At 34.9% G+C, this 14,318-nt stretch overlaps 1 protein-coding gene across 1 annotated transcript in view; it reads left to right on the top strand.

Annotated features, from left to right (window-relative positions):
* The first annotated feature begins 733 nt into the window (after positions 1-733).
* slx9 (SLX9 ribosome biogenesis factor) overlaps positions 734-14,318 on the top strand; it is a 23,820-nt gene continuing 10,235 nt past the window's right edge. Inside the window, exons 1-2 of the mRNA XM_046382548.1 lie at positions 734-1,030; positions 1,287-1,407. Of these exons, the coding sequence (XP_046238504.1) occupies positions 830-1,030; positions 1,287-1,407 (322 nt within the window). The 5' untranslated portion in view covers positions 734-829. The remainder of the gene's footprint in view (positions 1,031-1,286; positions 1,408-14,318) is intronic.

Below are 14,318 nucleotides of genomic sequence, written 5' to 3' on the forward strand. Positions count from 1 at the left end.
TCCATGTGATTAAAATTAAGATATTTTTCATACTCTTTATACCAACTGAGACAAAACACAGACCCCAGTTTCAGCATTTTATCAATTAAAGAAATAATCATTTTGAATAAGAAACTTAATATCTGACAGTCATTTGGTGATGTTATTAAACTTTTATAATAAAACTAATTAAACTTTTGTAATAAAAGCGGTAATTGTGACAGCGAAAATAACATGCGGAACTTGCGTTCTTCGTTTCGTTTCCACCGACCCTAATACCGGGGACACCAGTCACGTTCTTTGTCAGCTTGTCAACAGTAGTCAAGGTACCCGAAATATAATAATGTACTTCTGGGTTTACCTTCATAATAAAAGTTTTTAAACCTTTTTAGTAATCTGTTCCGTACAGCTGTTTAAAGAAATAGAAAATTCAACATTGAAAAATAAATTGAGTACACGAGTGGGAAAGTATATGGTTTAAAAAAAATGGAAATTTGCCAAGTAATTTTCCCCAAAAGTCATATTTCTCAAAATACCGTCAAGTTAGGTCATGTACAGTCAGTGTAGACATAACATGCCATACACGTAGAGCTGATAAAAGTGCGTAAAGAAAGACATAAATTAATAGAGAGATGACTTCTCGTGCGAATGTATATATTAAATCACGACAGAAGTGACTTGACGAAGCAATTTATTTTGAAAGCAAAATACATTCACTTCCTTTGACAGAATAGCTGACTTGTTAACGTCGCATGCTGTCGACACCGGGGAGGGGGGGAAAGCAGAAACACGGCTGCTTGTGTGTAACACAAGATTGAGTTTAACGTTAACTTTGCTAGGCTACATTAACATGGTTGGAAAAATAAAACATATCCGTCAGAAGATTCACCAGAAGGCCGTGAAGCTTGACAGGCCGAGCGGCCTGACACAGCTCCCCGATACTGTGTCGCCTCAGAGTTTAGAGAAGCCTCCTGCCTCCTTCGGACGACACACAATAAGACCTCCACTTCTGGAAAATGAGAAGAGTGACACCTCGAAAAGTGTTAAACAGGTCTGTAATAAGAACCGATCGAATAAACGACATGTGATTGAATACATGCTAGCAAGAGTTAAATGAACTACCGAATTTCGTTCGGTTTAGCTGTTTCATAGTGGCGTTCCACTATGAGAAAAGCGGTATTTAACCCAGTAAAATCAGAGCTTTATTTCGATTTCTTCTTTTAGGGAAGACTTCGAAAACTGAAATAACACATACACGATTTAGAGGTGGTGAATATTTACTTATTTATGTTCTTAAAACCTCACAGGTTCTGGCAGAGAGCTCCTTCCCCACTGGGATCTTTGCTGGCACTAAAATTGCTCCAGAGGCTCTGGTACAAACATTAAAGTTTGAGGAACCTCCGGATGTACCCATACCTGCTAAGAGAGGTAAGAGTCACCGAGCTCAGTCTGTCTATTAGAAATATATGTTCAGCTAGTTCATCATTTTGTCTAAAGGGGCAACAAAAACCCCGCTCAGAGTCTCCACTGTCTGATGCAGAGGGTGAGAGGTGTTGTCCATGATGGATGTCAGCTTGGCTAACGTCCTCCTCTGGGCAGCCCAGGACAGAGCTGGCCCTCCTGACCAGCTTATTCAGTCTCTTCCTGTCCCCAATAGACCACAGTGTTGGCAAAGGCTACCACATAGTCATAAAATGTCCTTAGGAGGGACCTGTACACTCCAGAGGACCTCGGTCTCCTCAGAAGGTGGAGGCGACGTTGGCCCTTCTTGTACAGAAGTCCAATATATGGTTGAGGTGGACACCCAGATACTTAAAACTGTCCACCATCTCAATGTCCAAGCCAATCACCATTTCCTTCGTTTTAGAGATGTTTAAGCACAACTAACTCACTAATAACTAGGGACCAGTCTAGGCCAGCCCTAACTATAAGCTTTACCAAAAAGGCTCTTAGCCTCCCGGACTGAAACCGGAAGATGGTTCTACAGTAGCTTCATAACTAAAGGCTCTGGTTCCAGATCTACTTTTGAAGACACTGGGAACCACAAGTAACCCAGTGGCATCTTGGGAACGTAAAAGCTCTAAAGCCCCATGAAGAACGCTTGTTGTGATTGGCTGTAAGAAAAAAAAAATATTTAGAAATTGTACTTTCTTTCTGGGCATCTGGGTATAGACAATTAAAAAATGTTTGGCTGGAGAGGTACTGAATGGTTTTGAACAATATTTTCCTTTAAACCATTATCATTATCTGACAAGATGGCAAATGTGAAAAATTGTCAATTGAAATAATGATTTTTTTTATTCAGAATTAGTGATTTTTTTTTTTTTTTGTTGCTGTTATTCCTCAAGAAACTGACTTATTTATTATACTGTTGTCACAGGAAATGATCTGTGCTTTCATCAAATTTTGAATACAATACTTTCTGATTAATTAATATGTGCTGTATAGTGGAATTGGGACAGTGGCATTACATTCTCTTGCCACTAGATGGCGCGTAAGCGTTGAGATTGTAAACAGTGAGACTGCAGTGAAGGATTTGAGGGAGGAGAAGGAGGAGGTGGGGGGGATTTCTGTGGCACTAATTAAGGCTGCTGGAACATCTCCTTCCAGGTTTGGGAAACAGCAGCTTAAAAGAAAAAAGGCTGGCACAGAAATCTAGTTGTTGAAGAACCAAATAAAAGATAATGAAAGGGATGGAGGGTAGTGGTAGCATCTCCCTGTGGCTGAAGATGCATCTGAAGAAGGGAATGATGGATGTGGGTCTAGTTGCTAAGCACGCTGTGCTGCATGAAGCCTCGCCAGACAACGGCCTGCCCTCTATTTATAGACACAGGCACGGTATAAATTTAGCTCATGCATGAAATCAAGGTTTAGCTGCATCAGTGTTTCCTTGCTTCGACTGGAAGACACCGAGGCTGGTTGCTGTCTCGGTTAAAGGACGCTCTTGTAATCTCTTATGAGACTCCAGACAGCTAAAACCAGATTAGCTTTAAATGCTAAAGGATTTTTTTTTTCATCATTTTATTATATATATATATATATATATATATATATATATATATATATATATATATATATATATATATATATATATATATATATATATACATATATATGTGTGTATGTGTGTGTGTGTGTAGATATATATATATGTAGATGTGTATATATATATATATGTGTGTATGTATGTAGATGTATATATATATATATATAGAGAGAGAGATATAGATATTGATAAATATATAAACAAAAAAAACACAGCTCATGTTTTTAACCGTGATTCAGTTTCCGCAACAGTTGGCGAGCGACTGCACTCAAAAGCTTAAAAACATAGCACAGGTAGGCTAGGCAGGCCTCTACTGTTCTCTGAAAATGATTGCAGACACCATACCTAGTTACACTCACGTAAAACATTTAAAAATTATTTTTTTTTTTTTAAATAAATGCCTTAATCTCTTGAGTTTCATGTGAAAAATAGAGAATTTTATCCAGGGCGCACTGGATGGATGCTGCAAATGCAATTAGTGGTTATTATACAGCAAAGTATACAAATACGTTCTTACATGAGACCCAATGTTTCTCACCTCTGACGATGGCACAGCACTCTCCAGGTAAAGGAAGTATAGCCATAGCCATACATTCCATGCTGATGTAGACTTACTTTTCAGTTTTCCCCCAAAGACAAACCTGTGTAATCAAACGATGCAATATCCATTTTCTCGGAGGTCACATTTATAATAAAAAGCCAGTATGTGTTGCTCTGCAGCCTTTAGTGTCCTCAAATGGACCCCATGGCCTTTTGACAAAGTGCTCTGTCTGCAGCCTAATTAGAGGTATCATATCACTACCAGACCCTGGAGGGAAGTTGTTGGACAGGCTATCGATGACAACTTTATTATAGAATTCTATTATTAATATTATCATTATTATTTCTGTTATAATGAAATAATTTAACCTGCTAATATTCCCCGTGTTCTTTTAAGCGTTTCTCTATGTTTTGTGTTTTTACCCGTCTCTGTTATTTTTCTCCCTTTTGGTACAAAGCTGATAGGCCAATTTGCCCGTCGCAGAGCCGTCGAGTTTACTCGCATCATTATGGCATCAGAGCATGCAGTGGAAGTAATGGTTATCTGCATGCGAAACTCAGTGATGCTGTGAAGATGAAAATGCTTTCTGGGTGATTTTTGGATAAAAGAGTTTGGTCTGGTCGAGTGGTGGATCTGTCTAGAACTGAAACACACTCGTATGTAAAAGACCCTTTCGGACATGCATGAAGTCGAGTATAAAATAGGCAACACAGTTCTGTGTTTTATCTAATAATTAAATGTTATCTTTGGGGGTCTAACAACACCATAGTTTGGTCAATGCACGCTTTAAAAAGCTGATGCAGTATTAATCTGTGTCACGGAGTGAACTTTGCGAACATCCGGTCAAGGCAGATGGCCGCCCATCTTGAGCCGGGGTCTGCTCCGAGGTTTCTGCCTTCTAAAAGGCAGTTTTTCCTCGCCACTGTTGCCAAGTGCTTGCTTAAGGGGGAATGTTGGGCTCTCTGTATTTACAATTTAATTAAAGAGTTTGGTCTAAACCTGCTCAAATTGGAAAGTGTCATGAGATAACTTTTGTTGTGAATTGGCGCTATATAAATAAACTGAATTGAATCTTAACAGTCATATCGTTTGTGCTTTCTGGCGCGTTCGTTTGACCATAAAAATATATATTCAGACAGAAGGCTTGGCTTCAAACCTTCCTGAAATAGAAAAGTCATGACATTCACGCCTCATTGGGAAACGACTGTAGTCATATTTCATTGTCAGAGAAACTGGTCCTTGCTGAGGTCCAAAGTGATGGATTATTCTCGAATTATTGCCGATGATGAAACTCAAGCCATTTAAGTGACAAATACATTCTGAGAGAGTACAAAGGGGTAATATTAACGCAATAATGTGTATTTTAGTTTACATCAGTTACACTTTGATATCCATCCATGTTTGCAGATTGATATGATTTATGTACCAACCAAGACAGGAAACAGCAAATCTTTTCTGTCACCTGAAAAGTTACCATCACACCAATCGCATAGTTATATTTTTTTTTCAAGCCATGTTTACATGTTTATATGTTTACAATATTTTATGTTTTATGTGATTAAAGCATATTTTAAAGTTTAACTAATGAACCCAGTGGTTTCTTCAGGTTTCGGTCATGATCAGGACACTTTGATGCTTCTTGTGTGTATATTTACTGTATGTTCCTTGGCATGGCAAACAGCTCACAAAGATATAACTGATTATGAGCATAGTTATAGACTGTACTCTTGTTGAAAATATAGTTGTATGTAAAAGACTGTTGTAACGCTCCATCTCTTAGAGACAAGCTGTCAATCCGGTCCCTGAAGGTGCAGAAAGGTGAGGAGTTTGAGCAGGATGTACAGTCTGGGTGGAGGGGGGGTAGGTGAGAGGGGGGGGTTGCCTCCAGCCAGCCGTAATCACAGCTATCCATTTCATCTAACAGGAGGAAGATGATTCCCCCAGTGGGATCAGAGTGGTGGTAAAGCACCCTCCCCATTTTCCCTCTCCACAAACACAATAGACGCCCCCCACCCACTAACGAGAGATTAAATTTCTCCACCTCTACCCGCATTTGTAGTCAGCAGCAGATGCCTATCTTTGCCTGTCCTCTTACTGCAAACAGCAGCAAAAACACTTCTGTTGTTTAGCACTGCGGTGGCAGATAAAGGCCTGCCAGGATCTCTGGAGTGTGTAGACTCTGGGAGATAATGTGCCGGTCTGAACGGCATCCAATGACAAACCAGCAGATGGAATATGTACATAGCACATTTCACACACTAAATACAACTCCCAGTGTTAGGATTTTAATTAAATATTTGCCCAAATACTGTTTAAACTTTGAAAGTTGAATATCATTAAAGAAACTTTCAGTTTCTAACAAACCTGGGAGGTTTCATTAATCATTTCTAATGATTAGAGTTAACACGTACCTCACCAGCTTGATGTCTAAAAGCCTGCCAGCCAAACTGGCTGGTGGCAACGTTGGTTGGTTCGCCACTTTGTCAGATTAAAATGTCTCAACAACTACTAGATGGGTATCTAAGATTTTTTATATAGACATTCACACACAATGGTGAACATACCTGCATGTTCACATTGTCATTACTGGCATTTTTGCATGCTGATGTTAGCTTTTATCTCAAACAACCACTGAGCTTAAGTATATTCTCACAAAGCTGCTAACACGCCTGAATACAATACTTTCTGATTAATTAATATGTGCTGTATTCATATTAATACATGTTGTATACTTAAGGGTATTAGTGTAGAAGTGAGATATAACCGTAAGCAGCATGAGCCAAATCAACTTATCTGTAACACAAGTTCACAAAATTTGAAGATTAAATAAATTTTATCTCACTGGCTCTACAGTGAATTGTGCATTATATTATTCTTTAACTGTAATGTATGTTCTTTTCACAGCGAGGTGGTGTATTATGGTTACATCATGTACTTTTACTGTACATCAAGTATGTAAACGGTATTCAAACATTCAAGAGTTATTTTGCAGAATGTGAAGAAAGATAAAAGCACACACCAAGCCTCAATATATATAAAAAAAAAATACATTAACAATGTTGAGGGACAAAATGGCTCACCAGACACAAATGTGTCAATTTCTATTTCAGGAAGGTTTGAAGCCAATTACAAGTGACAGCTGACATGATACATATATAGTATTTAAAGAACTTTAAAATCTCTCTCTTTATATATATATATAAATACATATATATATATATGTGTGTGTGTGTGTGTGTGTGTATATGTATAATGTATACACACACCAGGAAAAGAAAAACATGCACGATGCATGCATGGGGGGACCCTAAAGGATGTTGTGTATCGCAGGAAACTGACTACATTGGTGGCCCTTAGACGAGTTTGAACATGCACATGCAGCAATCCCATTGGAGTAGTTCACTGTACACAAAAATGCCTGGAAGCCAATGGCCTCCACGTTCCATGTATGTACACACACACATATATATATGTGTATACACGTATATATGTATATCCACTTTTGTCCTTGATTTGCTCTACTTACAGCAGAACTCTTTTCTTTTATAATAATTCTTTGTATATCAAGATTTTTGTCCCTTTCAGGTCTCCTCTTAGGGAGACAGATCTCTCTTTTGTTTCCCTTAAACTAGCGTCTACTGTCTATCCTATTATTGTGTTTGAATAAAGTTGTTGTGGACACTGTACGTTTTTGATGTCTATATGGACGAGCAGGACAATATAGACTAAAACAGCCTGCAGACTCACCAGATCCCAACCTGATCGAGAATCTGTGGGGTGCACTGGAATAAGCTAACCTCTGACCCTTAATGCACAGGACCCCAAGGAACCAACACTCTGCTGCCGAGGACCACAAATTACCCCAGAGGTCCCGTGTTCCTTCACCTGACAGGTCAGAGCTGGCCTCACAAAGGGGACCTACAAAATTTTATGCAGCTGGTATTAATGTTGTGGTTAATCGGTGTATAAATTAGGCCTTTCATGAAATGTATTTATTGTGTGTGTGTGTATGTATACATATACATACATAATGTATATATACATATGTATATATGTCTGTATATACATACATACATACACATACTTACATACATAAATACATATGTATATTCATGCATACATACATATATATATATACTCACACATATGATGTATGTATGCATGTGTGTATATATCTACACACACACGTGTCTATATATCAACTTATGTATGCGTATGTTTGTATATGTATTTATATATATGTATATACATACATACATATGCACACATATACATTAATATACATATATACACACACATTTATGTATATTTATCTGTGTATATATACATGTATATATATGTGTGTGTGTGTATATGTATGTATAGATACCTTTGTGTACATATAGTACACATACGTGTCTATATGTGTGTGTGTGTGTGTATATACAGGCATATGTGTATATATACATATGTATGTGTGTGTGTGTATGTATATTCATATAAATACACAGATATATATTTACACATACGTGTATATATACATACATACACATACATACCTGTGTGCAAACAAACGTGTATGTGTGTATATATATATATATATATATATGTGCGTGTGTGTGTGTGTGTGTGTATATATACGTGTCTATATATACTTACTGTATGTACACATACACACATATACATATGTATGTGTGTAAGTGTGTGTGTATATATATATATATATATATACGTATATATGTTTATATGTATGTTCACACGTGTATGATGTGTATACATGTATATTTATGTATGTATATATATCTATATATAAACATACTGTAAATACACACATACATATGTATGTGTGCAGATAGTTATGTGTATGAATGTATATGTATGTGTAAATATACATACATATATACATATTTTATATGTATTTATATATGTATAGGTATATACACATGTGTAGGTATGTATGTATATATATGCATGTATATATAGACATATGTGTACATATGTATGTGTGTATGTGTATATACATGTACATACATATACATACATGTACATACATATACTTATCCACATACATGTGTATATATTTGTATATATACCTATATATGTCAGTGATATATATATATGTGTGTGTGTGTATATGTTACATACACATACATACATATATTTATCCACTTCTATATATGTACATATACAGAAACACATATGTGTGTGTTTGTGTGTGTATTTGTATGTATATATGTATGTTTGTATATGTATCCACAGAAACACACACAGGCACAAAACATTTCATGCAAGGTCTAATTTATACACCGATCAGCCACAAGATTAATATCAACTGCTTATTATTTTGTAGGTCCCCTTTGTTAGGCCAAAACAGCTCTGACCTGCCAGGTGAAGGAACACAGGTCCGCTGAGGGTAATTTGTGGTATAAACATTCTGTAAATACACACATACATATGTATGTGTGTGTGTATACATGTAAATTTGTATATTTATACATATATAAATGTGTGTGTATGTATGTATATTTGGATATATAGGTAGATATGTACGTATATGTATGTATGTGTGTGGGGGTATATATACATACATATGTATGTATGTATGTTTGTACATATGTATGTGTATATTTACACATGTATGTGTGTATATGTCTGTATATATAGATGTACATATATATGTATATGTGTGTAGGCATGTATGTGTGTGTATCTATATATGTTTCCACACAAACAGACAGGCATAATACATTTTATGCAAGATCTAATTTATACACTGATCAGCCTCAACATTAATACCAGCTGCTTAATATTTTGTAGGTCTCCTTTGTTAGGCTAAAACAGCTCTGACCTGTCAGGTGAAGGACCACGGGACCTCTGGGGTCCATTTGTGGTCCTTGGCAGCAGAGTGTCCTGTGCAGTGAGGGTTAGAGGTTAGCTTATTCCAGTGCATACCACAGATTGTCGATCAGGTTGGGAACTGGGGAGTCTGCAGGCTGCTGTGGTATATTGTCCTACTCATCCATATAGACATCAAAAACATTCACAACAACTTAATTCAAACACAATATTAGGATAGACAGCCGATGCTATTTCAAGGGAAACAAAAAAAAAACATTTGTCTTCCTATGAGAAGACCTGAAAGGGAAAAAAAATTGATATACAAAGAATTATTATAAAAGAAAAGTGTTCTGCTGTGAGTAGATTATCCAAGGACAAAGGTGGAGGGAAGACACTGATCAATGATGACTACATATAAGTCCATAAAAATTAGTTAAAAATCAATACCAACATTAGATAATCAGGGATAAGGGTATTTTAGGCAGAAATCCAAAGAACCTCTTTTCAAACAACTGTATTTCACAAATGGATTCATAGTTAACACATTAGAACTATATTAAATTGATATTAGAAAAAGTATTGTGTGTTAGACCAAAAAAACACGAGTTAATTTTTTGCTTAGTATGGACTGAAATAAAAATTGTAGAATCCAGATGCCAAAGCCAATATTTCACCTACTGCTCCAGTCCTCGAGCCTGAAGTTGTATTAAATGGGATCAATAGGCCAAATACGCTGTCATTCTGCCGCTGCTGGGACAGGACAGTGCATGCCTCATCGCACCCTGGCTGTGCTCATTGAAATGACATGAGGCCCATCTGTTGCCTTTGACCTTTGAACTTCACAGAGCTGGAGGCTGACAACAAATCAATGGATAGAAACAAGGCCAGGCTCGATATTTGCAGCATTTAGTTTGCGCTACACATTCAATGATGATAAAAAGTAAACACATCCAAAACAAAATTTTTGTTTGAATGAGCCTAGCAATTTTGGGTTTATTTTGTTCATTTATCACAGTCTTTTCTATGTATGTATGTATATACATGTTTCTATGTATAGTCACCAACAATTCACAAGCTACCAGTATGCAGATTTACACAGAATCTGATGGAAATTACCACAGAATAAAAGAAATATTGGTCCAACAAAGATGAGTTTCAGATTTTCAGAGTGTCTTTTTAATTATTAGGTTGCTGAAAAAGAAACAAAACAAACAAACAAACAAAAAAAAAAAAATTAGAACACGGAGGCATTTATGTACATTTACAACCAGCCCTTTGAGTTGTGGCCATGGATGAAATTGAGTCTACTGTTGGTCGATCTATGGTATGTAAGCACGCAAACTGTGACTCCATCATATCAGAGGTGACCCTGACTTGCCAATATGACATTTATTTTTCAAGATTAATATTGACCTCATATATATCAGCAAACCAGTGTATCATCCATTCCAATGTCTGCACTCTTACTCAGGCCATTCTGAGCAGAAACGGTGGTCAAGGTCCTTACTGCATTGTTAATTAGAGACATCGCCTTCAGGCATCTTATAATTCACCATGGTAGTACTGTGTTTCGTTCAGGCAAGAGCTCATTGATCTTCCTCACACATGGAGCCACGGGCTGGGGTTCACTGGAGAGTCAGTGTTTTGTTTCATGATGTAAAACCCTTAGATTAACCAGATTAGATCATTTGAAGTACCATGTACAAGTACTATGAGCCATGTCATACTCACCAGTCTGCTGCTCTGCAGGAAATATTTGCACTGATAGTATCTTAACACAGATTAAAACTGTCAAAAAGCTTCGACTGAAATTAACCAGTGAATAAAACAACTTTCTGTTTTAGAAGAAAATCAGGACAGCAGAGAGCTAGTATTGCTATTTAATTGTACTAATGGTTTAATGCCATATACATGACGTGCAATGTTTGACATGCAATGTGTTGCTGATCAGTCTTGTAGTGAGCACAGCGATCTCAAGATCGTTGATATGAAACGGAAGTCATCAGTGATGTGATGACTTTGAAAGTCATGTACGTGGTGACCAGTACATTAGTTAAGGCAACTCAGCAGCAGTTAAGTTTTTTCTTTCACTTCTTTCATTTAAATTTTCCAATTTGTATCACTAAACTGGGGGGGCACAAAGGGTTGTTGAGTTAGGGTTGTTGTTATTGGAGAAGCCCACTCATTGATGTTATTTTTGGTGGGCTTATTTTTCCTTTTCCCCATCACCTATCAGTAATTCTTTTCCACTTTCAGCTGTTTGTGTGTGTGTGTTCTGTGACATCATGTGATTTTACACTATCGTCCTTTGTCAGGGTGTTAACCCTTTCACTGTGACGAAGAGCAGAAAGGGAGCTGATTTTTTTAGTGGAGACACAGGCCAATCAACCATGCAAGTATATATATATATATATATATATATACACAGATATATACAAATACATATATTTACAGCTATACATATTTGTATATATACCTGTATATGTTCATACACATGTGTGTGTGTGTGTGTGTATATGTATATACACATACATATATGTATGTAGGTATTTATGTATGTGTATGTATGTATGTATGTATGTGTGTATATGTATATATGTGTATATATATGTATGTGTTTATATGTGTATGTATGTATGTGTATGTATGTGTATGTATGTATGTGTATATATGTATGTGTGTATGTGTATATATGTGCGTATGTATGTATATTTGTGTATATGTGTATGCATGTATGTATGTATATGTATGTTTGTGTATATATGTATGTGCTTATACATATGTATGTATGTGTAAATATGTATGTATGTATGCATGTATATGTGTATATATATGTATGTATGTGTATATATATGTTTGTATATGGGTGTATATACATATGTATGTATGTACATATACACATGTATGTATGTATGTATTTGTATATGTGTATTTATGTCTGTATGTATATGTGTGTATATATGTATGTGTGCATATATATATGTATGTGTGTATATTTGTACATATGTGTATGTATGCATGTATGTATGTATGTGTATATATGTGTGTATGTATGTGTATATATATGTATATGTATGTATTTATATGTGTTTATATGTATGTATGTGTATGTGTGTATACATGTATTTATGTATGTGTAAATATGTATGTATGTGCATATATGTATGTGTGTATATGTATGCATGTATGTATGTGTACATATGTATGTATGTGTATATGTGTGTATGTATGTGTATATATGTATGTATGTATGTATATATATGTATTTATGTGTTTATATGTATGTTTGTATATGTGTGTATAAACGTATGTATATATGTGTGTATATGTATGTATGTGCATATACATATGTATGTATGTGTATGTGTGTATGTATGTATGAATGTATGTATATATGTATGTATGTGTGTGTATGTATGTGTGTATACAAATGTATGTGTATATGCGTGTATGTATGTATGTATGTGTATATATGTATGTTTATATGTATATATATGTATGTGCATATACATATGTATGTATGTGTATATTTCTATGTTTGTATGTGAGTAAGTGTGTTTGTATATATGTGTATGTATGTGCATATACATATGTTTGTATGTGTATGTTTGTATGTGTTTGTATGTATGTGTATGTATGTATGTAGGTATGTGTATATGTGTATGTATGTATGTGTATATGTGTGTGTATGTATGTATGTTTGTATATATATGTATTTATGTGTTTATATATGCTTGTATATGTGTGTATATACATATGTATATATGTATGTATGTATGTATGTGTATATATGTACGTATGTGTATGTGTGTGTATGTGTGTATGTATGTATGTATGAATGTATGTATGCATGTATATGTATGTGTATATATATGTACGTATGTGTATGTGTGTGTATACATATGTATGTGTATATGTATGTATGTATGTGTATATATGTATGTTTGTATGTGTCTTTATATGTATGTATATTTATATATGTATGTTTGTATGTATGTTTGTATATGTATGTATGTATGTTTATGTGTATGTGTATATGTATGTATGTGTGTGTATGTATGTATATGCATATACATATGTATGTGTATATGTGTGCATGTATGTGTATGTATGTATGTATGTATGTGCATATACATATGTATGTATGTGTGTATACGTATGTATGTATGTATGTGTGTATATGTATGTGTATATGTATGTATGTATGTGCATATACATATGTATGTATGTGTATATTTGTGTTTGTATGTATGTGTGTATATGTATGTATGTATGTGTGTTTATGTATGTTTATATGTATGTGTGTATATGTATGTATGTATGTGCATATACATATGTATGTGTATATTTGTATGTTTATGTGTATGTGTATATGTATGTATGTGTGTGTATGTATGTATGTGCATATACATATGTATATGTATGTGTATATGTATGTATGTATGTATGTGCGTATATGTATGTTTATATGTATGTGTGTATGTGCATATACATATGTATGTATGTGTATATTTGTATGTTTGTATGTGTGTGTCTTTATATGTATGTATATTTATATATGTATGTTTGTATGTATGTTTGTATGTGTGTGTCTTTATATGTATGTATATTTATATATGTATGTTTGTATGTATGTTTGTATATGTATGTATGTATGTATGTGTATATATGTATGTTTATGTGTGTATGTATGTATGTGTGTGTATGTATGTATGTGCATATACATATGTATGTGTATATGTGTGCATGTATGTATGTATGTGCATATACATATGTATGTATGTGTATATTTGTATGTATGTCTTTATATGTATGTATGTTTATGTATGTATGTGTGTATATGTATGTATGTATGTATGTATGTTTATATGTGTGTATGTATGTGTATATATGTATGTTTATATGTATGTGTGTATATGTATGTATGTGTGTATG

The sequence above is a fragment of the Scatophagus argus genome, chromosome 24, assembly GCF_020382885.2.
Source record: "Scatophagus argus isolate fScaArg1 chromosome 24, fScaArg1.pri, whole genome shotgun sequence".
Taxonomy (NCBI): Eukaryota; Metazoa; Chordata; class Actinopteri; family Scatophagidae; genus Scatophagus; species Scatophagus argus.